The following is a 26,678-nucleotide window of genomic DNA, read 5'->3' on the forward strand; positions in this document are numbered from 1 at the left end:
GATAAAAAATTATACACTGCAGTATTTTTGTTATTAACACAGCAATGTGCTGCTACCCTATTCTGTATGAAAGATTACAGTGTAGATCAAAAACTTGCTATAAGTTCATCTAATATCCCCATCCCACAGTATGGTTAGTCATACATGGAATCAGGAGAGAATATGAAATATAATACTGATCTATTAGCCTCCACTAACACATTCTGGGTACAGCACAAGAAATTTTGCAATATGCCTGAGTGTATGAAGTAATTACAGAGCTCAAAGTACCTCATACCATTTAGTCTGCAATCACTGATAACAAGATAATCAGATATAGTATTGGAGAGTCTGTACTAGCTCTTGGTAACAGTTTAAAATTGGAATGTAATTTACACTGGGGGGGGGGATTCATTTCCTGCAGCCAGGTGCCATAGATATCGATATCCTAGTCTAATTGTGGCAATTTCAACGTTGCACTGTTTATAGTTGATGTTTTATGCAGTTTTGACACTTTATATGCAATCATATAATTGGTCGCGAATTTTAATCGCCGGAATTAAGGAGCGTAACTTATAATAAAGTAGACATAGTTCACTAAATAGTATGAGCTGAACTAGTAAACTAATTTGAAGATAATGAACAATATGTAAATGATTTTGTTTGTGTGTTGCTAAAATTACAACCAATATTGTTTTGAAAGGGCTATAGTTACATTTCCCTTGTCAACAACTGTCCATCTCTGGAATAATGGTACAAAAAGTAGAGGTGAGAGTGTACCCTAGAGCGAGTGTATACCATTGTTTACCAGGCCTCTCCCCCCACCCCAGCAGCCTCCCGGGGCCTGTGATCTTGACCCGTCACAGATCAGCATCCTGACCACACAACTCCCAGGCGTTGTCATGGTAACTATTTACAGTGCACATGTGGCAACGCCGCGCCGCGTCACGTGACCGCGCTCCGCCAATCAGCGGCCGAGATTTCAAACTTGTGTCTGCCTTTGTCATAACGTACGACTGAGTGTGTGCGAGAACCAATGTTTCTGAGAGCAGTGTGTCGTGTGTGTATTTATTTTCGTATTATAAGTGGAATATTCGCGTTTATACACTCTGAATCAATGAGGAATACATAGAGGTAAGTGGCGCAGATGGAATTTCCCTACTAGTTCTGCATGTATATCTGTACTTCCCGCAGGAACTAGCAAAATACTAAAATCCCCCCACGTTCGAGGGCTCGTTCCTGGGCGCACGATCGAGTTTACCGGCGACTCTCTGGCTCTTTAAATGCAAGTTTGCGAGCGCAGGGCTCTAAAATGAGCGCCTGCAAACCCCGCCGGTGCCTAAGATCCACTTAAGATGCCGTGAGGAGGGTTGGCGAGGGCCGTGGCTGGAGATATTGGTGTGTGGATGAATTACGCGGGAAAGCTAGCGAGAGGAGGAGGAGGGAAATCCCGGGAGTGAGACACAGGCCATTTAAATCCCGGGTCGGGTGGCCCGGCGCGAGGGGGGGATTTATCAAATAGGGATTTACCATGCTTAACGAGGGCCAGGGGGTCAATCTTGGGTCAAGGGTCGAGAAAGAGAGTGAGAGATGGAGGAGCGAGAGAGAGATTAGTGAGAGGTGAGCGCAGGAAGGAGAGAGACAAGCAGAAAACTCCCTTGTTTGCCTAATACAATCACTCCCAGGAACAACAATCACGTGGAAATATACATTCAGGTATTGTAGTCACTAAGGGAAAATTTTTAGTCCACGTAGGCCTATGCTTTAGCAGGCTGGGTTAGGTGGAAATGCTTTTTTCCCAATCCGAGGAGACATTTTGGACTCGCGAAGAATGGGTTACATAACGTTCCCGCGTTAATGGGTGTATTTTTTATTTAACAAAGCGAGATATTTGAAGGTGTATTTTCGATTAATTAATGAGATTTTTGCACACAATTTAGCCCCATTTAGTAACCCGATTATTATCTGGATTAACAAATTATTATTGTATTTTTAAAATGATGGGAATGGGTCATATTGGTACTAAAATATTTTAATTTTCAATATTGTAGAACAGTATAATTTCCAATAATATTATAGAACATCATCATTTGCAATAATATTATAGTAGAGCATTATTTTCAATCACATAGAACAGTACAATTTTCAGTAGTATTATGGAACAGTATAATTATCAGTTGTATTGTGGAACGGTATAATTTTCAGTAGTATTTGTGGAACAGTATAATTTTCAGTTGTATTTTGGAACAGCATAATTATCAGTAGTATTGTGGAACAATATAATTTTCAGTTGTATTTTGGAACAGTATAATTATCAGTAGTATTGTGGAACTTTATTTTTCAGTTGTATTGTGGAACAGTATAATTTTCAGTTGTATTTTGGAACAGTATAATTATCAGTAGTATTGTGGAACAGTATAATTATCAGTAGTATTGTGGAACAATATAATTTTCAGTTGTATTGTGGAACAGTATAATTATCAGTAGTATTGTGGAACAGTATAATTATCAGTAGTATTGTGGAACAGTATCATTTTCAGTTGTATTTTGGAACAGTATAATTATCAGTTGTGTTGTGGAACAGTATAATTATGAGTTGTATTGTGGAACAGTATAATTATGAGTTGTATTGTGGAACAGTATAATTATGAGTTGTATTGTGGAACAGTATAATTATCAGTTGTATCGTGGAACAGTATAATTATCAGTTGTGTTGTGGAACAGTATAATTATGAGTTGTATTGTGGAACAGTATAATTTTCAGTTGTATCGTGGAACAGTATAATTATCAGTTGTGTTGTGGAATAGTATAATTATGAGTTGTATTGTGGAACAGTATCATTTTCAGTTGTGTTGTGGAACAGTATAATTATGAGTTGTATTGTGGAACAGTATCATTTTCAGTTGTATTTTGGAACAGTATAATTATGAGTTATATTGTGGAACAGTATAATTATCAGTTGTATTGTGGAACTGTACAATTTTCAGTTGTATTTTGGAAAAGTATAATTTTCAGTATTATTCTGAAACAGTATCATTTTCAGTTGTATTTTGGAACAGTATAATTATCAGTTGTGTTGTGGAACAGTATAATTATGAGTTGTATTGTGGAACAGTATAATTATGAGTTGTATTGTGGAACAGTATAATTATCAGTTGTATTGTGGAACAGTATAATTATCAGTTGTATTGTGGAACAGTATAATTATCAGTTGTATTGTGGAACAGTATAATTATCAGTTGTATTGTGGAACAGTATAATTATCAGTTGTATTGTGGAACAGTATAATTATCAGTTGTATTGTGGAACAGTATAATTATCAGTTGTATTGTGGAACAGTATAATTATCAGTTGTATTGTGGAACAGTATAATTATCAGTTGTATTGTGGAACAGTATAATTATCAGTTGTATTGTGGAACAGTATAATTATCAGTTGTATTGTGGAACAGTATAATTATCAGTTGTATTGTGGAACAGTATAATTATCAGTTGTATTGTGGAACAGTATAATTATCAGTTGTATTGTGGAACAGTATAATTATCAGTTGTATTGTGGAACAGTATAATTATCAGTTGTATTGTGGAACAGTATAATTATCAGTTGTATCGTGGAACAGTATAATTATCAGTTGTATCGTGGAACAGTATAATTATCAGTTGTATCGTGGAACAGTATAATTATCAGTTGTATCGTGGAACAGTATAATTATCAGTTGTATCGTGGAACAGTATAATTATCAGTTGTATCGTGGAACAGTATAATTATCAGTTGTATCGTGGAACAGTATCATTATCAGTTGTATCGTGGAACAGTATCATTATCAGTTGTATCGTGGAACAGTATCATTATCAGTTGTATCGTGGAACAGTGTAATTATCAGTTGTATCGTGGAACAGTGTAATTATCAGTTGTATCGTGGAACAGTGTAATTATCAGTTGTATCGTGGAACAGTGTAATTATCAGTTGTATCGTGGAACAGTATAATTTTCAGTTGTATCGTGGAACAGTATAATTTTCAGTTGTATCGTGGAACAGTATAATTTTCAGTTGTATCGTGGAACAGTATAATTTTCAGTTGTATCGTGGAACAGTATAATTTTCAGTTGTATTGTGGAATAGTATAATTTTCAGTTGTATTGTGGAACAGTATAATTTTCAGTTGTATTGTGGAACAGTATAATTTTCAGTTGTATTGTGGAACAGTATGCAGTGTACATTGTGGAACAGTGTATACTGTATCAGTTGTATTGTGGAACATAAATGAGTACTGAATATTGAGGCATTGACTGGATCCTGTCCATGTGTAGGATATTATTGGAACAAAGGACAGGCATCATAGGCCTTACCAAAGTATTATAAATTGTGATTCATGCCAAAATATATACAGTACTTATACTGTAAAGAACAAATGGTACTTTATTCAGATTGTTCATAAAACTTTACATTTATAATTTGGTTAATTGGGCTTTACATTACTGTAACTTTGGTCTATACATTAAATGTTTTAATCTTTGATCAAATGCCACTTTTGAATACAAAGCACATAGTTATGTTTTAGGAAGGCCAAGGATGTACATAGTATTAGTTTATTTGATTTTTTTCTAGCTCACTAGCTACATAATGTATTATTAAATATTTCCATTAAAGCTTCTATTGACTTGGGAATTAATCATTATCAAGGTCATGTTAAGATTGACTCTTAAGGGTTTTTATAGTCATGGATAATATTTTACATGGAAAGTCATAAACAATAGCCTAAAAATATATTATGAGAACCAAAGTTTTATAATTACAATTTTATTTTCACTCCAGGCATTATTTTTTATTGATTCTTAAAATGATAACTGGTAATCCTCCAGTTTTTTTTTTTACATTAGTTTCCTATTTGTCATTATCCTCCATTTTCTATGCAGGCCTAGTTCAATCTTTCCAGGATTCCTGTTGTAAACATACTGTTCATATAAGAATTTGTCATGGATCATGGGAAATCAGTCGTTAAAACAAGACAAACGTGTGAACCCCATATGAGAATGAAGAGTAGGCTTAACTTATTCAAATTACAAATGTTCCCTCTTAATTTTTGTTTATGGTTAGTTAATGACTGCTTTTATGCTATAATCTGTAATTGGCATCATAGTACTATATATACAATATTTATAATCCTCATGGTGATGAATTAAACATTGTACATATAGGATACAGTTTACATTGGCAATAGATTTGAAGAATTTATGAATGAAATAGCCTGTGCACAAAATTACCGATGCTAGCACCTGCATACATAATGAAGTACATACTGTACTGTAATTTGTTCATTCGTAGTACATACTGTATAGTGTTGAATTTTTGGCCGCGAAACATTACAGTGTGAGATTGGATTGGGTTAAGGTTAGACAGATAGTTTCTTGTGTTATACAAGTTAAGTTGCTGGTCACTAGTACCATGGTTTTTAATTATACATATATTTGTAATTATTAAATAAGAAAATATATAATAAATGCAACTGCAGAAGGTTTATTGGTCATTCCCTATAAAAATCATCCGAGAACAACGTCAACTCGTGCTATGAATAGTTGAGGGCCAAAGGGCTACTGTAATGAGAATGCAAACCATATATGACAGGGCTGATCTCATCGAAACTTTTAAGATGCTAAAAAATTTGGAGGATATTGATCCAAACAATTTTAAAAGGTCATGTACTGTACTTGCCTAGCTGTGCTTGCAGGGGTTGAGCTCTGGCTCGTTGGGCTCGCCTCTCAACTGTCAATCAATCAACTGATTTTTGTTCTCTCTCTACACACACACATACCCCAGGAAGCAGCCTGTAGCAGGTGTCTAACTCCCAGGTACCTATTTACTGCTAGGTGAACAGCATCAGGGTGAAAGAAATTCTGTCCCTTTGTTTCCACCTTCATTGGGATCAAACCCGGACCTTTGGAACTATGAATACTGTGCACTATCTACTCAGCCATCAGGCCCCTGTGTACACTAGTTAATACATACAAGGAGCAACAGCTTCAAGCTCAACAATCCACAATATAGGGCAGAAAATGTTTTTTTTCACCCATAGAATTAGAAGCCCATGGAACTGCCTACCTGCCAAAGCTGTAAATGCCAAAACATTGCTGCAGTTCAAAATCCAAAAATAATCAGGAAAATGGAAGACCTTTGACAAACTGCTGGCTTCCTGTCTTCATCTAGGCCACTAGAGAGATGATTATCTTAAATCTTGAACACGGACAAACCCCACCAACTACAGAGTCCAGTGAACTGACAAAAGCAACAATCCTAGCCATAAATAAGTGAACCTCATCCCAAGCATACATATCATTGTTTCATAATAGTAAAATTATCAGAGGTCATAGCAAGGGCAGACCGATTCCTGCTAGGAATGACAAAAAAAAGGCAGGGAGGGAGAATGTTATAGTTCCCAGTCAACCATAAGACTCCTTACCTCAGTTTAATAATTTACTATAAATTATCACATTTAGTTCCATTATAGATGATAAAAACGCAAGAATAAAGCAAACCGCAGAAAGTCTTGAACACTGAAACTGTAAATTATAGAAATTTGACATGCCGTTTTTCTATACAAGTCTAAATGATATTTACCAATATTGACGTAATGGATAAAAACGTGCAGTGGGTTCATTCATGTCAAAATAAAGTAGTAAAAATAATGAAATTACCTAACTCTTGGAGTGTGAATACAGTACAGTACTCTACAGAAACAAGATGTCGACTGTATTAGCACAGGTGGAAATGAGCAATGAGAGGGGCTGGTCCACATTATGGCAGTACAGTAAAGTCTTGAAATTTCTATGAACTTTTTTTAAGTGATATTAAGCGTAAAAAGAAAACACATATATAAAAAATGCGATTGCAGAGAATTAACAATGTCGTCAGTCTGATTTTTGTTCTTCACGTTTCATATATGGATGCTTCTACCAAATTTAAAAAAAGATGTAATTCAAATAGGAAAATCCTTAGATATTTTAAGCCCCACTTATTTCAGCTATTGGTCACTGGGCAGTATTTTATAAAACCATGAAACATTTACTACACTGTACAGTATTTTGAATTCAATGTGAAAATTGGAAATAAAAAGATTAACTCTTAAGCTCAAATTAACATTACAATGACTATATTCATTATGCATGTAATTTTTTCTTTACATGAAGAATATGTCCACCCTACAATATAACCAAGGAAATCTATAAAATAAAATATTATTGGTAGGCTTCAGGTTATCTTGAGATGATTTCGGGGCTTAGCGTCCCCGCGGCCCGGTCCTCCACCAGGCCTCCTTTGTGTTACACCCTTCCCCCCAGGAAGCAGCCCGTAGCAGCTGTCTAACTCACTAATTGGCCGTCTTCCAAATTTTGGGTAGTTCTACTGTTACCAGTGACTTGTTATATACAATTGAGAGTGGAAGGAAGAGTGCTTCTGCTTCTTTTAGTATACATGATGAGATACTTACTGGGCCTACACCCTTTACCACACCTAACTCAAGCAAATGTTGTCTTGCCTCCCACTGGTAATCTAAAACTCCTCGAGTGGTGCCTGGTTAGATATTCCCTCTCTTAGTTCAGGAACTTGTCCTTACTGTACGTATTGTGAAGACATGGCATTTCTTATTGAGTTCCTTGCACATGTCCTTGTCATTTGTAGTGAACCTGTCTACACTTATCCTCAGTTTCATTACCTGTTCCTTCACTGTTGATTCCTTCTGATTTGGCTGTGCAGCAATTTGGGTCGAGGCTTTGCTTTGTTTGCTCCGTTATTTTCAAACCGTCTTTCTGCTACTCTCCTCACTCTGAGGTACTCATTCCTGGGCCTCTGGAATCTTTCTCTGCTCTCTGGTGTCCTGCTATTTCTGTAGTTTCTCCATGCCCTTGTACTTTCTAGTTGCTTTCCTGATTAATCAATGGGTTCCTCATTTGCATTTTGGCATTTTGTTTGTTCCTTTTAGACTGGGACAAACTTGACTGTCCCTCCTTACACTTCTGGGTGATGTAGTCCATGTCTTTGCATCCTTTCCTCTGAGCTGTTATCTTTTTCTCTTGAGCTCTTTCTGGTAATATCTATTAGGAATTTTCTTATCTGTTGAGGAGTCAGCATAGTTTTACATACAGTATACTGTATTTACATAAGCTGTGATATGTGCACACACATGCTGTATGTTATACCTTTGTTTTTAGTCTTCATATCTTCAGCCACATTATTGTGACTCATCGTCTGCATACCTTTGTTTTTGTTAATCATTAATGAAACCCCGAGCCGGGGGGAGGGGGGGGGGGGAACAAGGGTGTGTGTCTAGACCAACATTCACACATGCAACCTTCTGGAATGGGACTAGCCCAAGAGGAGAATCCAACCCCTGGGAGAAACATTTGAATGTAGATTTAACACGCATTTATGGTTACTAACAAAGAATGAATTTTAATGTATATTACCCATATTAAAATCTTTAAAGCCCTTGTATGCATTGATATTTTACTTATTATTAAAATTACTTACTGTATGCTTAATGTGTTGTGATTAACCTCAGGTAATTTGTTCTTTACAGATAGACGATCAATTTACTTCTCTCCCACCCACCCCACACCTCCACATCATCATCTCTGCACGACCATCACCTCACCTTGTCACTATCATGGACCTCTATCTACCCAGCACAGAACCCGGACTTACCCTGCAAGAAATGATAGACTGCGATATTAAATGTGGTATTGACTTTAATGAAGGACTTGATAGTATGATAACATCATCAGATTTAAACTCTTTAGACCTCTCAGGAATGTCATCTTTAGAGGCCGAGTTAGACTTAAAGTCATTTGAACCTTTATTTGACCCCCTGGAGAAACTTGAAGATATGGATGTCACTGATGATCATACAGCTGAAGAGCTAAATGTCGTTAATTCGTGGATGAATATGTCATCGATGAGCAATTACAATTTAGACTTGGAAAATAGTGTTATGGTTAATCCCTCTGCTGTTTTGCCAACAACTCTTCCTTCTCGCAGTATAAGACAAGAACCCTCTGTAACGCCGAGTTGTTCTATTTCAAGTACAACAACTACTCCTACTTTATATATTAAGACAGAACCCCAACCAGCTGCTACCACTTCTGTACAGGTATTTTTTTTACTTGTACTGTATTTAAGAATGACAATTACAGATGTCACTGACATTAATAATAAGTTCTCAAAATTTGGTATAATATCAAAACTGTTTAATATTTAAAGGTGAATAGTGTATACAATGAAATACAAAAATTCTCAATTTACCAAATAAAAATAATGTTTACTTTCAGACCCCTCATTCACAGGCAGCTACAAGTGGAACGGTAACCACGCAAGTTACAGTAATGCGACCACAGACAACTGTCGGTCAAATGGTACGCCAACAGAATGCTATGGTATCGGCTCAGTCAACAACTCTCTCCTCACCTCGACCTACCATTGTGACTAGACCCACCATGGCCACACCTCAGATGGTTGTACAAACAACTCAACGCACTGCCCCCCAACAACTTAATGTAGCTTCTACTGCAGCAACTACAACGCCTACCACAACACCCATTATCACTGCACGCACCACAACCCCCCACACAGTTCTTAACAATAGGTAAGGTTTGATAGTGTATAAGCAATATATTATTTTGTAGAATACAGTATTTTTTTCTTTCCCTAATGTCAAATTTCTGATACAACTTGGCAATAGAATTGGTGTCTAAAATTATTGTTATCAATCTTTCCAAGGTACAAGAGTGCAGGTAAACCACGAAAGGATCTTCGGCCAGAGGAGAGAGTATTTCCTAAGCCTGCCTATTCATACTCGTGTCTCATTGCCCTGGCACTAAAGAACAGCACAACTGGCAGCTTACCTGTATCAGAAATTTACAGCTTTATGTGGTGAGTTACTAGTACAGTAGTTTCTTTTGTGTACATTTTTAAAAGATGAAAATTAATGGATATGAAGCCTGGCTGTGCAACTAAAGATTTGAATACAGTACAGTTGTGGATGAGTACAGTATTATATTCTCATAAATAACACCAACTGTAAATGATTCGGGCATCTCGGGATCCCACATAAAATGTTTATATTCTCTTAACATTCTGTTAGTTTTTGGGTTATTACTGCAAAGTTGGTGTCACTTTGTTCGCAAGTAAATTTCCAGAGTATAGATGCAAAACAAAATGTGATTTAATAATAGAATTCGTGTGGCAGTGCTGAATACAATGTACAAATTTTATGAACATTTCAGCATTCCTCGTATATTTCTCAATATTCCTAATTTAATTTCCAACAAAATAAAATATATGGAAATGTGTATATTAGTGGTCAATGTTACTGTAAAAAAGAAAACAAACATAACTTTCATACTTTTTTCAGCAAGTAATTTACAAAGTTTAGTGAAAATTCTTACAAGCAAAGCAATTGTTGTCTTGAGTGATAGTTGGCCGAGGTGGTCTCTGGTCCCTTGACACTTTGGTTGTTCCCTCTGATAAGCTATGCTCACAGTGTGTTAACAAAAGTATGGTTTCTTGAATTTTAATATGTCACATTTGCCACATTTTAGTGTCATTGAAATGTTAGTGTTAATACACTATAACTAATTATATATATATGTATATTTATATATATATTATATGTACAGTATATGTATTTATATATATTATATTATATGTATATGTATTTATATATGTTCATATATTATATTTATATATATTATATGTATATGTATTTATATATATTATATGTATATGTATTTATATATATTATATGTATATGTATTTATATATATTATATGTATATGTTTATATATATGTGTATATATATATATATATATATATATATATATATATATATATATATATATATATATATATAATGTCGTACCTAGTAGCCAGAATGCACTTCTCGGCCTACTATGCAAGGTCCGATTTGCCTAATAGGCAAAGTGATTTTCTTTATTTTCAATAAATTGTTTCCAATTAGTTTATTTGAATTATTATTATTATATTATATTAAGAACATAAATTATTGACTTAATTGTATTAGTTTAGGTTAGGTTAAGATAGGTTAGGTTAGGTAGGGTTGGTTAGGTTCGGTCATATATCTACGTTAGTTTTAACTCAAATTTAAACAAATTAACTCATTCAAAATGAAATGGATAGCTTTATCATTTCATAACAAAAAAATATTGAAAAATATATAAATTCAGGAAACCTTAGCTTATTAGGCAAATCGGGCCTTGCATAGTAGGCCGAGTACGACGTTCTGGCTACTAGGTACGACATATATATATATATATATATATATGTCGTACCTAGTAGCCAGAACGCACTTCTCAGCCTACTATGCAAGGCCTCATTTGCCTAATAAGCCAAGTTTTCCTGAATTAATATATTTTCTCAAACTTTTTTCTTATGAAATGATAAAGCTACCCATTTCATTATGTACGAGGTCAATTTCTTTTTATTGGAGTTAAAATTAACGTAGATATATGACCGAACCTAACCAACCCTACCTAACCTAACCTAACCTATCTTTATAGGTTAGGTAGCCGAAAAAGTTAGGTTAGGTTAGGTTAGGTAGGTTAGGTAGTCGAAAAACAATTAATTCATGAGAACTTGGCTTATTAGTCAAATCGGGCCTTGCATATTAGGCAGAGAAGTGCGTTCTGGCTACTAGGTACGACATTATATATATATATATATATATATATATATATATATATATATATATATATATATATATATATATATATATATATATAATATATATAATATTAAGTATATACAAGTTCTGTGTGTATATGAATATGTACTGTATATATGTACTTGACACTTCCAGAGGTGGAAGACTGGTGGGTATATGAGCAGGCATTGTGTTGATTCAGACTTGTGGGCCATGTAGTGTGATATTCAGTAGAGTATGTGTGAGAGATGCACTATAGCAGCCATTTTATGAAAACTGTAACCATGTTTTCTCTAGAAACTGCTTCCCTGTACAGTACAAGTGAGGCAGTTTTTACATTATGGTTAAATACATTGAATGCTTATTTACAAAAAAGCTTTGTATATATTCAAGTAGGGTTTTGAGAAATTAAAATAATAGTTTATATAAGTAAAGTTGTGATTTTTGTTTCAGTGAGCACTTCCCCTACTTTCGGACAGCTCCTAATGGTTGGAAGAACTCTGTTCGGCATAACCTTAGTCTCAACAAGTGTTTTGAGAAGATTGAAAAACCAGTTGGTAAGTTTTCATCCACTTCACATAATGTTATTCTTAAACAATTGTTTAATATAGCCACTGAACTATGCAGGTGAATCATATGGCCAGAAGATACAAAGACCCCCTCCAAAAGATTCTGGTAGGCCATGCTAGTTGTATGGATCAGACAGAATTAATAAGGAGTGTTTTTATACCACCTAAGTATTTTAAAGTGGCATTTCTATGAAATACAGTGGTACCTCGCATAACGAATTTAATCCGTTCCATGTTCGTCATGTGAAACGGACGTCATACAAAACGAGTGTCCCCCATGTAACCAGTGTGATGCACTGTGTTTATTGTGAAATTCCCCCAGTGTGCATGACATCAAATGTTCCCCAAAATATCATTTTTCTTTGCAAAATGATGAATTACCGTCCCTGAACAAGTCTATGTAAAAATAATTACCAAATTCCACTTACTTTGGCTGTGAGGGCGTGGACAAGGTGCGCTGTGACGTCATCAGGGGCTGGTCGCCCGTGTGTGAAGCTCCCAGACACGGTCGCGCAGGCCATTCAAGCACCGCGTGTTGCCACAAATATATTTTCAAATATTTTTTCTATGCATTTCCAGTGCGGTTTTATTTGTTTCTTTTATCGTATATGATGCATATTTGTGACCTTTACAATATGTATACAGTAGAATGTTCATAATTTTCCATGAAACTGTGATACATGTGTTAGTAATGTGTCCACAATAAATGTTTATTGTCACAATATTACGTGGTAAAAATTCACTAAAATTACAATATGTACAGTTTCACATAATATTTACACAGTAACACACTGTATTACACACTCAGTACTTTGGAGGTGCGTAATAGTCAACGAAGTAGTCCATGGTACACAGCGCGACTTTGCTCTCCTTGCACCAACTACTGATAGATTTTCGTTTCCTGTTTCATCGTTCTGTGTGCTTGCAAATAACGCACTCGCGTGCACCCTTGGCTTTAGTACTTGTAGGTGGTATGTAGCCAAGCTTGTAAAGCATAAGGTAGTATTGAAACGATTATAGGAGAAGCTCAATTTGTAAGGTAGTCTTGAAAAGATCGCTTTGTAAGGTCCCACACAGGAAGAGATTCAGCCAGCCTCAAAGAGTGTCCATCAGTTAGGAAGAGATTCAGCTAGCCTCAAAGAGTGTCCATCAGTCAGGAAGAGATTCAGGTATTCTTGAAAATATCAATGAACACCACCACCATGGAAGCCGCTAACACTGTTCATCTATGCTACTTGTATCAGATGCATCATCACTGAACGCAGAAAACGATTCATCTATGTATCATCTATATAAATTCGAGATGGCAAGGGTGGGGCTCAGAGCTACAACTGGATACGCTCGCTGTATCATCCTCATAGGTGCTGTATCACTGGCATCCGACCGTTGTGTTAAGCCCTTATTGCGCCTAGCTTCACCAATGTTATGACCCTTATGGTCTTCAAACAATAGGGGTCTGAATTGCACCGACTGAGCGTAGTCTTTCAACACCGTGTGGGACAGGTGTTTGAGAGCCAGAGGCACGTGTGCTACAAATGGTTGCTCACGCACTACTAACCCAGCCAGCAGTCCTTGTCTTTCATATTCGTTATAGCAAAAGGTTCGTTCAGTGTTTGTTGGGTTGGCTGCTCCATTATGACAATCTTTCTTTGTTTCAAATGTGTTCCATTTGTTTTGTATTTGTCACTTACGTCTCAATAATGGAGCAGCCTACCCGACAAACACTGACGAACCTTTATGGCATTTGTCCATTTTTCAATTTGTTTAAACAGTTCTTTTATTTTTCGTTTTTTTTTATTTAAGAAACATGGAGCAGATGACCTGTAGACCACCGAACGAACCTTTTTGACATTTGTACTGGTTTTCAAAATTCTTCATTTTTTTTATTATTTACGTTTTTTGTATGTAAAAAACATGGAGCAGCCTACCTGCCAAACACCAAACGAACCTTTAGCTATAAGACAAATGAAAAATAAATATTGAACACATTTGAAGAAAGGAAACTGTCATAATGGTTTATTCAGTGTATATAGGGTAGGCTTCTCCATTATTGAGACGTAAATGACAAATACAAAACAAATGGAACACATTTGAAACAAAGAAAGATTGTTATAATGGAGCATTATATTCTCCATTATTGAGACGTAAATGACAAATACAAAACAAATGGAACACATTTGAAACAAAGAAAGATTGTTATAATGGAGCAGCCTACCTGCCGAACACCGAATGAACCTTTTTGACATTTGTTGTATATCAGACATTTCATTTCTTTTTTCCTACAAAAACGTCAATGCTTTACAACATCTCAGTAGTCACCCTTTTATATCCCAGCATCATTAGCATCTTTAAACAAGAACAACATAATTTATGTGCATCGTCGGAGGCGTCTAAGAATGTGCAAGAAGCAGCGCGGTGACCCCACCATGTGGTGTTGACGTTACTCAAACCAGCGTTCGTCATACGGGACAATTTGATGCCGATCGGGCTGTTCGTTACCCAAAATGTTCGTCTTTTGGGGCGATCGTTATGCGAGGTACCACAGTATAACATCATTGAGCCCATTGGTTTTGTGTATAAAACCAAATTCTTTGATGGGTAAAAATATAAAAGTTATGAAATCAAATTAACCAAACCACACACTAGAAAGTGAAGGGACAATGACGTTTCAGTCCGTCCTGGACCATTCTCAAGTCGATTGTGAGAATGGTCCAGGATGAACCGAAACGTCGTCATCCCTTCACTTTCTAGTATATGGTTTGGTCAACATATTTCAGCCATGTTATTGTGACTCCTCGTCTGCTTATGAAAAAAAATTTGTCTTCATAACTGAAAGTTATTAGGGATGTTTATTTCTGAAGATTTTATTCAATATTATTGAATAAAATGATTGCATAATTATTGCATGATTATGATTGCATAATTATTTAGATTTAGGCTGACCATACCACACCCTACAACAGTACTCTCCCGTTCTGAAAGGGACAGTACCGTTTTTTCATATTTCCCAGCTGTCCCATTGTGTTAATAAAATGTAAATTTTTTCCTGCTTTACAAAAAAAAACTTTAATATAGTTCAATCATAAATTGTTATTCATAACCTATAATCACATCAATATCATGAATATTAGTAATTGACGTAACCATAGTCACATTGTTTGATACTAAGTACCAATATCTGCAGTGCTTTATTCACAGAAAATTGAAAATACATTTTGGTAACCAATGCGCATCACAGATGCGGCGTCTGTTCTGCTGTAGCATTAGTTTTGTTTTGCCTGTATGCTAACCAATGCTTTGTTATGCTATAGCAAAATATTTACTTCATATTTTTTAAAGCTTTAAGTCTATCGTTGCAACGTCAGAGTCGAAACTACCGTTTTTAATGACACTCTCCAGAATGAATTCAAATTTATTCAACTGGACAAACTTCAGAAATGAAAATGAGCTCTGACACAGAAAAAGATACTAGAGGTGGTTCTGTATATTAGAGGTGGTCTTCTAGAGGTGGACTGTCCCTAGAGGATCATGTAAAGAGCATATACAGTACTATGCTTTCCAATTTCAAAAACACTTTGATACTTAGTATTTCATGTGGATGATGAAATACTCTGTATTAAACTGTTCATGACTTGAGATCAAAACTGGAATATGCAGCACTTGTATGGTGCCCATACCTCAAGAAGCTCATCAATAAATTGGAAAAGGTGCAAAGACACGTTATGAAATGACTTCTGGAACTGTTAAAGACTGAAGAAAGAGGCGGTACGATCACTACATTTAAAATTGTAACGGGAACTGAAAAATTGACAGGGATTCTTGAAACCTGCATCTTCAAGAACAAGAGGTCATAGATTCGAGCTATGGAAACAAAGGCACCGAAAAATTATTAAGAAAGTCCTCGTTTTCAAACAGAATGGTAGACGGTTGGAAAAAGTCATGTGAGAAGGCAGTGGATGCCAAAATAGTCAGTTTTTTCATAACGTCTTATGAGAGAGTACTGGGAAGACGGAGCACCACAAACATAGCTCTCATCCTGTGTATATACACACACACACTTAGATAATTATGCTTTGGTAATTACATATATGCATGCACAGAGACGGACACCACTGCTTTTTCTCACTCTTTCTGTGGACCATGAAGTAAACAGCCTCATTGATTAGGCCATCACCAGGAAAGTCTCTGTCTGGGTTGACTGTCTCTGGGTTAGGCTACAATAGTGTAATGTCTAAATCAACAGGCACTGTTCCATACACACTCGCAAACTTAAACACATTCATATACACATTCTTGTATATTATCACTCATGGTTCACACGTATGCATACACTTCAGGAATCTGTACACCAGATGATTGACAGTTGAGAGGCGGGATCATAAGAACGAAAGCTCAACCACCGCAAGCATAACTAGGTGAATACACTCACAAATGATTTGATACAATATTTTCTTTATACAGTACTTGTAAAGTAACTGTCACTAAGCTCTGTAATCCAGATAGAATGAATTCTATTAGAAAAAAAAAATGTAATCCTAATAGAATGGCAGTAACTGTTGGTCATTATTTTGGCAGGTACCCCAGGGATTCTGGTTAATGAGGGCCAGATTAATAAGCAATAAGTTATGTCTACTATTTATTTATTTTAAGAGGTTTTATATTAGTCTGCTAGTAATGTTTATATCATTTTTTAATTGCTTGTTTTTCAGTGGCTGGCAGTAACCAGCGCAAAGGTTGCTTATGGGCACTGAATCCTGCCAAGGCTCATAAAATGGATGAAGAAGTTCAAAAGTGGAGCAAGAAAGATCTCCAAGGAATAAAAGATGCAATGGCATATCCAGGTATGTCACTTACCTTGAATATTTTCAATACAACTGGACACATTTTAACCTCTTATAGTTAGCCAACATTCTGTACCAGGAACATATTTAAGATTGAATTACTGTATATGATTAATTTTGATTATGAGTTGGTGTAGTTTTCTTTCACCCAGGAATGGGCCTTGTTACTTTGAACACGAGGTTTTGAGGCTGGGGGATGGGAGGGGGGGATAAAAAGTGGTGAAATCTCTTTACGTATAGGTTCTCCAGGTAGTCATCCATTATATGATAGGTTCATATTGAACATTTGTTCTGTGAACTTAGTCCTTGGTGCATGGGAAATATTAGGTTATGAATGGTAATTCCATTTAAATGGGTCTACATAAATACAGAAAATGAGGGCAAATTAGAAAAAAGGTGGGGGGGGGGGGGGGGTGCACATTTCTAGATTTTCAAATTCGGTCCAATCTACTAATCTACTATCATCTGGGTTTGGAAGTGTGCTTGTATGTATATTGTTACTAATTTGCTATGTCACTGTTTACAAAAATGCTTCGGGATCTAAGGGATTGCACCTAAGGTTTTAACAAAACAAAAGTAGATTGGTATCCGAGTACCGGGTATTGTATTGTATTGGTCCTTATGTAACATCGGATTATTAATAAAGGAATTGTTAAAAAGGTAGTATCAGTATTGGCCAAAATGTTGAAAGTGATACACCTTTAATGCATTGTTTATGTAGTGCTTAATATTTGTTTAACTACTACAGAAGTGCTGGAGGCATTAGAGCGAGGGGAAATGAAATTTGAGTCAAATGGAGGAGTGTCATCATGTAGCGAAGATGAAGATGAAGACGAAGAAATTGATCCTCTGGCAATTGACTCTCCTTCCACCCCTACAGTTGGGACAATGAAGGTAAGTTAATCTTTTTTTTTATATAATAAATATATATAATGATGTGTGTAAATCACAAAAATTAACACGCGATGAAAAATGCGACAGTGTCAGACCACAGAGGAAGAATTGAAACAGGAATTTCCTTAAGTACTTTCATATATTAATACATCTTCAGAAGGAATGAATCAAAAATGAAGGAATTCATTCCTTCTGAAGATGTATTAATATATGAAAGTACTTAAGGAAATTCCTGTTTCAATTCTTCCTCCGTTGTCTGACACTGTCATATAATGATGTGAATAGGAATTTGTATGAGCCAATAGGCCTTCTATAGTTCCTTTATTATTATGTTATGTATGTTCAAAAGATGATTGGTTGACCCGATATACTTTACTTCATTACATCCACAGAGTTGTGAAAACATATGAACATAATTGGTACACACACATCTAGTTATAATGGAATTTTATATTGTGACTTACTGCATTGGCATAGTAATATTTGCAATAACTGCATTTGCATAGTAAGCAATCCTGAAAAAATAGGATTTTCTCATTTTTTCACACATTATGTGTTTGAGAGTTTATATATGAGGTCAAACTCCAAGGTCAGCCTAGCGTCTAACAGCTGTGTGGTTGGAGCTGCCGCAAATACATGAATATTTTAGTGTCTGCGTCCACTTCATTATATACCCCATTACACTCACGTGTAGTGGAGTATATAATCCCAAACCCATGTCTTCTCTGTATTTCTTGATAATGTGTTGAAACACGAAAACGTTCAGAATTTTTGTTATGTTTTCCTAGTGGATACTTACATAACCATCCTTACATAACCATGAAGAAAGTGTATCCTAGTGGATACACATTTTTCAATGTATAATTGAAAGCTATATTGCTACACTTCAGTAAAAAAAAATAATCTAGTAACTAGACACAAGTACACACTTAATCAGCACCACATTTCATACTTTCAAGGGATAAGGGCTTTATTATCCAGAGTTAAATGGAAAAAAAAGATATAAAGTTTATCAGGTGTATTCAGTTAATATTTTAACATATAATACTTTTTCAGATACTAAATACTCTTACTTCAACCATCGTAACTTCCAATCAGAGGGGAGGCCAAACCATTGTCAGTAATCAGCACATCAGACAGTCGGTGCAAAATGGTCGCATCCCTATATCCACAAGTGTTGCCCAGTCTGCCTCTACCCATACCAATGCTCGGTCTTCATTTACAACTCAGTCATTAAAGCGTAACTGTGTTACCTCTTCTGAAGAGCCCGAGTACATCCTTCCAGATTCAACCATGACAGAAATTAGTCTGCAGGTAATGTTCACTACATATTGTGCACAGGCTTAGTGATTTTTGTCTTGGTACATGTGTATAATATACAGTACAGTATATGAAATATTTGTTTCTTATAGAATGAAAAATTAATGACTTATTTTTTGTTAGTCCAATGGTGCTTTGGTTGATGATCTTGGAAATGAAATCAAGATAGAGGGAGAGACGTCCATCCACGCAAATCACTCTCCACGTGGCCTGGTTGTTCGTAAGCTACCAGGTGTAACTCCACTCAGGTCTGCCACTGTGCGTGCCAACTATGTGTACACGCCAACAATCTCATCTCCTCATCAGCAGCATACCCTAAATAGACTTGTCCTTACCAATGGCAAGTTGTCATAGTTAGTTGACATTTTTGCTCTATTTAATACATGGCATCTTTTTCATTTATACATCATCCTTAAAAGGGTCTATTTTTCCTTCGTTCATCCTAAAATTATTTGATTGTTCTCCCTCAGAGTAAATCTGAAGTGTGGTTGAGAGTAGTTTAGTGTACTTGATTATCCTAAATAATGAAAGTATTAGAAGTTTCAATTATTGTAGACATTATTAGAATGTACATTTCTTTTAGTGTCTTGAAATTTGAAGATAACAAGTGATGGATGGTTGTTGTGGTAATGTGTTGAGTGTTGGGAAGAGATGAGCCATGATGCATGGAAATCTTCCATTTTACTTGATGTCCTGCCCTGAAGAAAAAAAACAATTAATATTTGTTTTATGTATTTAAATGAGTAATTGGGCATCATTCTTTTACTTCCTCAATTTGATATTCGGATGTCATTTGAAAAATTTTCATGTCATTTAAGGATTCTCCTTCCTGGGTGGTGCTCTGTTAGTTCACATTTGATTTTTATGAAAGTATTAAAATACTCTATATTCATTACTTTCTTCCTCATAGTGCAAATTGTGACCTAGTATTCCATATCTGTACCTTCATCTTAAATGACTGTATATAAATTGTGATAACCAATAACCATAGGTTGTAAGTAGGAGGAGACTACCTGCCCTTGTGTGAGGCGTAAAGGTGCGAGAACAATTATGGCAAGCCTCGGCTGATGAATGCAACGTTGTAATGGAAAAGCAACTCTTCTTTTTGCATCCCTACAACTGAGACATTGTCTGAGTCCTGTGATAATCCTTTAAACTGAGACCGGGCAAACTTATGTACCTGAGAGAGTGTAATAGTACGATAGCAGGAGCATAGGTACTCTGTGGCCAGCTTATTTTATAATACAAATATATTTTCACTTAATTTAAAATAATTTTAGTATTTATGTATACAGTATGTTTTATTTTACAGTGATTCATATAAATAGGCAAACAGTCAGTTGGTAAATAGTTGTTCTGTGAGTCACTGTGTTAATTTATTTTTTCCTGTAGATTGCTGGGTTTTATTAGAGATAAAGCCAATCTTTAAAATACATTTTTATTCTTCTAATAAACCATATTTAGTTTAATAAATTTGCATAGCAAATGTCAATTTTGACATTAATTTGCAATGTTCATATTGGCCACAGAAAAACCTGCTCCATGTCTGCCAGCAAGAGTCCTTCCCTTAGGGGATTTAAAAGAGGGAGACTAGTTAGTTAACTTCTTTTACAACTGCTATTCAGGGACAGCAGTGGTTGGTATCAGCTCTCACTATTATATATATTTAGTGGAGGTTTCTTGGTATTAATCATTGTCTTCATTCCTCTATTTTCCTTGGTGGCAAGGTCAAAATTTGGGCCATTGTTGGTACTTTTTTTTTTTAACATGAAATTAAGAAAAAAAAATCAGTATTGACTTGGGCTTTCTTTGGTGAAATCCCATACATTATTGTTAGGCATTCCTCCAAAGGAATAAACTTGGTTTTTCACTGAATGAATTATTTTGCTCATTTGTTTCCAAGTATTATATTTTAATCAACTTTCCTAATAGGAGCTTAAAATTGAGTACATGTGCAGGGATTAATAATTTGCATATGGACTTGCTCCTTTCCATATACTACTAGTCGTTCATTGTTTTCACTGTAATTCTTGTATGTGCAAGATGTAAATTTTAAGAATTAGATAAAATTGGATCTCCATTAGACCATAAATGTTAAATAAAAGTGTAACCTGAGTAGAAGTAATCAGTAGATGCTATTAACCTGAAATCTTCCTAAGTGTAAGCAGTGCAAAGTTAGCTTTTTTATACTTTTGTATGTTGAACTTTTGTACATAAAGTTTCCATTCTTTTTATTTCTGCTACTAACAGTGCTCATGTACATGAGTACCTGGAGTTGAACCAGCAGAAACACTGGCCTAGAATGATCTTGGCTGTAAATATTGTATTATTCATAGATTTTTTTGTATGAAATGTATTAAAAATTAAAAAATATCAGTGTGTTATTTGTCTTGTATCTATTGAGAAATATGTCTCTTCTCCATGTCTGTATGATACATGCTGAAATGCTGTTTCAATTTGTATTGGTGTGTTTTTATACTTGCATCTGTGGCACATTCGACCATTCTCAACCCTATGACCGCATTAAGCCGTATTGGTTGCCACTAGAAAAGCAATACTAGAATTAGATAAGTGACCAGAGTCCTTGTACCTAGATTTAAATCTCTCGAAAACTATAGGTCCTCCAGTTTTCAAAACACTCCCACAGATCCCGGTGACAGATTTTACTTCATGTGGTACTCCCAAAATCTGCAATTATGTTAAACCTTTAGGCAGCTGACATTGTCACGTGTCGATTCACAGGGTAATGTGTACATATGAAGATTTATAACAATTATTGTCTGAGTTTTACATATTCAATGCAAATATGGACATAATAGGTCTATGTGGTTGTAATGGAGTTTACTTTGACACATGAAAAAAGCTTCCCACCAGTTTGTGGTACAAATGTGGTTGTCATGAATGTTACTAGGGTAATGCAGTCATCATCATATGATGATTTAAACAATTCTTGTCTCGGTTTTATATTAATAACGCAGATATGGATGTAATAGCTTTTTTTTTAACACTTGAGTTTTCTTTATTTACTTCCACAGTCTGTGAAACATCTGAGGATAAAATAGGAAGTGTCAGCAAAGTCCAAATCCAGGCATTAAGGGCCAGAGAAACTATGAATATTAATTTATTTTTGCATTTTCTTACATTTTACATACAGAATTAATAAATATAATGAAAAACCAAATTTTGGTATTTTTATTTTTTTGTGTACAAGCGGGTATGACCATTTCTTTACAGCCGGTGTCTAAGGGCCAGCACCCCTTTACTTCACAAGAGTTTCACCTTGGGGCAAGGGGAACTCATGTATGACTTTTTGGGGAGTGTGGACATTGCCTGTACCCCTATCCAGGTATTATACTGTGGTCTTCAAGAGTTCTGCTTTGTGATATGGCTTAAGTGGACTCGACTGGCTGTCTTCCATCAAGCTAATGCTGTTTTCAAATTTGAAGGCCCTTTTGCTATTTTTTGGCAACATATCACATGCTACACTCTAGGATTATGATTTTGGTGCTCTAAATGCTGGCAGCTTGGTATTTAGTAAATGCTTTTTGCCAGCATGAGACCTGTATTGCATTGTTGCTTCACCTGGTATTGATTTCCTGTGAGGTATTTCTCCCTTCTCATGTTAAGCCTGGGTACTTCTTCCTTTCCAGGGAGCTTAATTACTTGGACTGAATGTTGGAGTGAGTCTTGCTTCTTGCAGAATGACGTTCAATTCCCGACCATCCAAGTGGTTGGGCATCATTCCAGTCCTTCATCCTATTCCAAGACCTTACCTAATTATCTTGCCTTACTTTTTGGAGCATGAGTTTCTCCTTTCCCCATAGTAAGTTAGCTCACAGCTACCAAGGCAAGTACTCCTTGAAATAAAAGTACCTAGTGTAATAAATATATATATTTTTTGTGGGTCTTGAGTAGCTCTGCATTCAAGATGTTGTTTGGGGGCGGAGGTAGAAAGGGTAGTGTATTTGGGCTAGGCAAGAATGAGTCTGGTGACATTCAGATACTATTAACCAGTGCTGCCAGCTAGTGTTCTGGATAAGTGACAGACCTCTGGTTCAACCCAAGTAATAATTGTTTGCAGAGTTAAAAGAATGTTGCAAATATTTACCATACAGTAGCCTGTTTTGGTGTGCTGTATGTTTCTGCTGTTTTTTCCTCATAGGTACTGATTGTGGTGATCCTAGATACCCAGACCCTCCTGTCTTTATTGAGGGTGCCTGAATCTGTTCCTGGTCTCTGGTACCAGTGACTGATATTTCATTAAATTCAATGCTGAAATTAAAAAAAAATTGGTTTACAAGGTACATACTGCATCATAATATATTTTAACCGAGCTTTGCATAATACGAAGTCTCCCTCTCACACTTCTGGGACTCACTCTCACTTGTTTTCTACCTAATTAATGAGATAGAAAGATAAATTACACACAAAAAGTTCACCCAGTAATTTCTTCAGTAATAAATACATTAAACAAAATTTTCAAAGGAGTTGGCTTATCACACAGAAGTATTTAATTTTTATCACAACCTGCACTACACTTTTTGAAGGTGAAATAAACATGAGAAATATAGTAAAGTTTAATATGTTGTGAAAAGCTTTTACATTGTGTAAGTATCTCAATATGATTATACAGTGAGACCATGCTTGAGTGCATCGAGGTGAACTAGAAACAATTAGGAAAACAAAATGATTATAAATAGAACTATACTATGGAAGTATTAGTATGACTTGTACCTTTACAAAATTTAATGTTTAGTATGACAACTGTATTTGTACTTTCCACAAGACATCAGCCTGTGGTTGCATGTTAAACAGAGCAGTAACCTGCCTTTCCATGAGAACTGAGAGAGAGGAATGATGACGGCTTTTAAAGGATAACGGGTGATGGAATCACTATGTTTAACATTTCTAAAACTCTCCTTTCCCTGAACCTCTCCATTATTCATTAATCTCCTTCATCCACTACAAAAAACCACCAATTCATCCCCTCGATCTAGAATGGTGGATTAAATCAGGCGAGGCAAGGTTGCTGGCTCTCTGTGTCTGCATGCCTGCTTGGCTGGCTGGACAAATCTGCCTGACTATTTGTGTACTTGCTGGCTTGCTTGGCTGACTGGCCAGTTAGCTTGCTTGGTTGACCGACTGGCCAGCTGCCAGCCTGCTTGGCAGGCTTGCCGGGTATATCAGTCTGTCTGTCTACTTGCTTTGCTGCCTGTGCTTCTGCCTGCCTGCATGCTTGGCTTGCTGTGACAGATGGTTGGCTGCCTGCTTGGTTGGCTGTGTTTGTCTCATTGATTTAACAAGACTGATTTTATAGTCTCATCTATTAATGTCTCATTCACCCACAAGCAAACATGCAGACACTGGCACACACACGCACAGTTTATGAGACAGTGAGTGACAGACAACCATGAACTCAGTGATTGTGTGTGTGTTTACCTATCAGTATTTACCAAGAGAGGTATACCCTGTACATACCCATACTCTCTGGGCATACCACATAAGCAATTTATTGCCTACTCTGTGCTTTAAATTTCTTGAATATCTATTTTTTTTTAGTAAAAATATTGGTGTACTTATTGACTTCTGGTTCACCTTCCAGTATATTTAAAATGCATTTATTTCATGTCATTTGGATGTGTAAATAAGCACAAAGATGTGTCCTATAATTTTGAGCGAAGACGATACACAAGAATTGGAAAAAATGACAAAAATGCTTAGTGAACTGGAATCTTGGGTGAAGCAGAAAGGGTTTAGTACCAATTAGTGTGTTCGTGTAACGTGCCGCTGTACAGCACACACTTGTATTACCTAGTCAATCATCGCCATACTTCAATCAATCCAATCAGGATTCCAGAAATTCTCTGGTGTGTTTGCCACTGGGTTGTGCTTGCTGCGGTGGCGGGAGCATTTGTTCATCATCATCTGCGCACAAAGTCACAATTATTAAATTAAAATGCATACTGTACTGCATATTCAAATTACAATATTATTGTAAAATACAAACATGCCTTTATGCACTTTACTCTCACATTAAAAAAATTAATGAGCTAATACCTAGTAGAAGGAGTGCTTAAGGGGGCGTCATTCGGGTATCATAAAGTTGTTGTTTAGTGTCAACCATTATTTTTGACTAGTTGTATATGAAAAGGGCTACAATTGTTCGAAGTTTCAGCACTGTAGCCTAAATAGTAAGGGAGATTTTTAATTTTTTTATTTTTTTCAACGAATTTTACACATTTTCAAGTGTAAATTTACAACCACACCTTTCAGATATAATCATTCTATGACACTTTTCTGACACATTAACATATAATAAAGGATCTCTAGCAAAAGATTTTCCAAAACGTCTTTAGTTTTCCTAATACAAATAGTCTAAGTTCCCCCCCAAAATTATGCAAATATATCATGTTTATTGCTATTATAAAGTCAATAAAGAACTCAAGATAAAAACATTTGCCAACGATTTTAGAGACATAAAATTTATATATAATGTGTAAGTTTCATGTAAATTGCATAAAAAATGAAAAAGATATTCATGTTCAAGTAACATAAACTTTCAAGTAAGTAAAAAATAAAGTCTAAGGTGTTGCCCTCTGTGGCTGAAGTTGACATCAACCAATTTCCTCCAAAATTGGCACCCTTACAGATAGGCTTACGTGCAGTCAGGTGTATAAGTTTCATGCAAATCGCCCCATAAACAAAAGAGAGAGATAAAATTAAATAAATAAAAAAAAAAGTGAAATTTGACTTTTTTTTTTAACTAAATTTTTTGTTAATAAAACTAATTATAATTTGTTTTTAATATATGCTATTGTGATACCTGTGAGTCATAGACATGATTTCAGTTGACATTTTTGTTTGATAATCTTTTTTGACCATTTTTGAAAATTTTTGACACATAATTCAATATTTTTTTTCATCCTTCCTATTTATGCTACGATGCTGAGACTTGGACCAAATGAAACCCTTTTCATATACAACTTGTCAAAAAAGTTTGATTGAAATTGAACGAGTTTTCATTTTTTGCATATTTTGTGAATAACCCCCCCTTAAGCGACTCAAATACAGTACTTGCCACTAAAATATATGAGTGTAAATAATAATATACAAAATCTTAAATCTTAAGAATACAAACTGAACAATGTACAAGGCCAACACAAGACATGACCAACCAAATTTCCCAATCTGATGATGGGGAAACTGTATGCAGTAAAAGTTACAGAATAGAAAGAGGAAAAGTAAAACAAACTATAAAAAATGGAACTGATAGTACTGAAATGCTACTGTCTGATCAAAAACCTTACCCATGCCAGACCAGGCCCTCATCTCACTGCCGCACGCAAGCCAAGTCACAGAGAAA

At 35.6% G+C, this 26,678-nt stretch overlaps 2 protein-coding genes across 8 annotated transcripts in view; one reads left to right on the forward strand and one right to left on the reverse strand.

Annotated features, from left to right (window-relative positions):
• Window positions 1–977: 977 nt before the first annotated feature.
• jumu (jumeau) lies at window positions 978–21,688 on the forward strand. Of its 6 annotated transcripts, none has more exons than XM_045743594.2 (9): window positions 978–1,113; window positions 8,554–9,123; window positions 9,302–9,615; window positions 9,750–9,902; window positions 12,145–12,248; window positions 16,970–17,101; window positions 17,850–17,995; window positions 19,052–19,309; window positions 19,439–21,688. In XM_045743594.2, exons 2-9 carry the CDS (start codon window positions 8,641–8,643, stop codon window positions 19,667–19,669), a joined length of 1,821 nt encoding a protein of 606 aa, XP_045599550.1. In that variant the 5' UTR covers window positions 978–1,113; window positions 8,554–8,640; the 3' UTR covers window positions 19,670–21,688. The 6 variants fall into 6 exon arrangements, with proteins under 6 accessions (XP_045599550.1, XP_069190780.1, XP_069190779.1 ...); XM_069334679.1 differs by having other exon boundaries at window positions 9,317–9,615; XM_069334678.1 differs by lacking the exon at window positions 978–1,113 and adding an exon at window positions 1,549–1,695.
• A 2,191-nt stretch (window positions 21,689–23,879) lies between these two features.
• Window positions 23,880–26,678, reverse strand: part of LOC123758850 (calponin homology domain-containing protein DDB_G0272472) — a 28,050-nt gene continuing 25,251 nt past the window's right edge. For both annotated transcript variants that reach the window (XM_045743589.2, XM_045743590.2), the window contains exon 7: window positions 23,880–25,240. In XM_045743589.2, the coding sequence (XP_045599545.2) occupies window positions 25,148–25,240 (93 nt within the window). In that variant the 3' untranslated portion in view covers window positions 23,880–25,147. The remainder of the gene's footprint in view (window positions 25,241–26,678) is intronic.

Source organism: Procambarus clarkii, chromosome 31 (assembly GCF_040958095.1).
Source record: "Procambarus clarkii isolate CNS0578487 chromosome 31, FALCON_Pclarkii_2.0, whole genome shotgun sequence".
NCBI lineage: Eukaryota > Metazoa > Arthropoda > Malacostraca > Decapoda > Cambaridae > Procambarus > Procambarus clarkii.

Coding starts and splice junctions, on each gene's coding strand:
- jumu (XM_045743591.2), top strand. Junction 9,903..12,144: donor GAAATTTACAGCTTTATGTG/GTGAGTTACTAG, acceptor TTTTTGTTTCAG/TGAGCACTTCCCCTACTTTC. Junction 19,310..19,438: donor TGACAGAAATTAGTCTGCAG/GTAATGTTCACT, acceptor ATTTTTTGTTAG/TCCAATGGTGCTTTGGTTGA.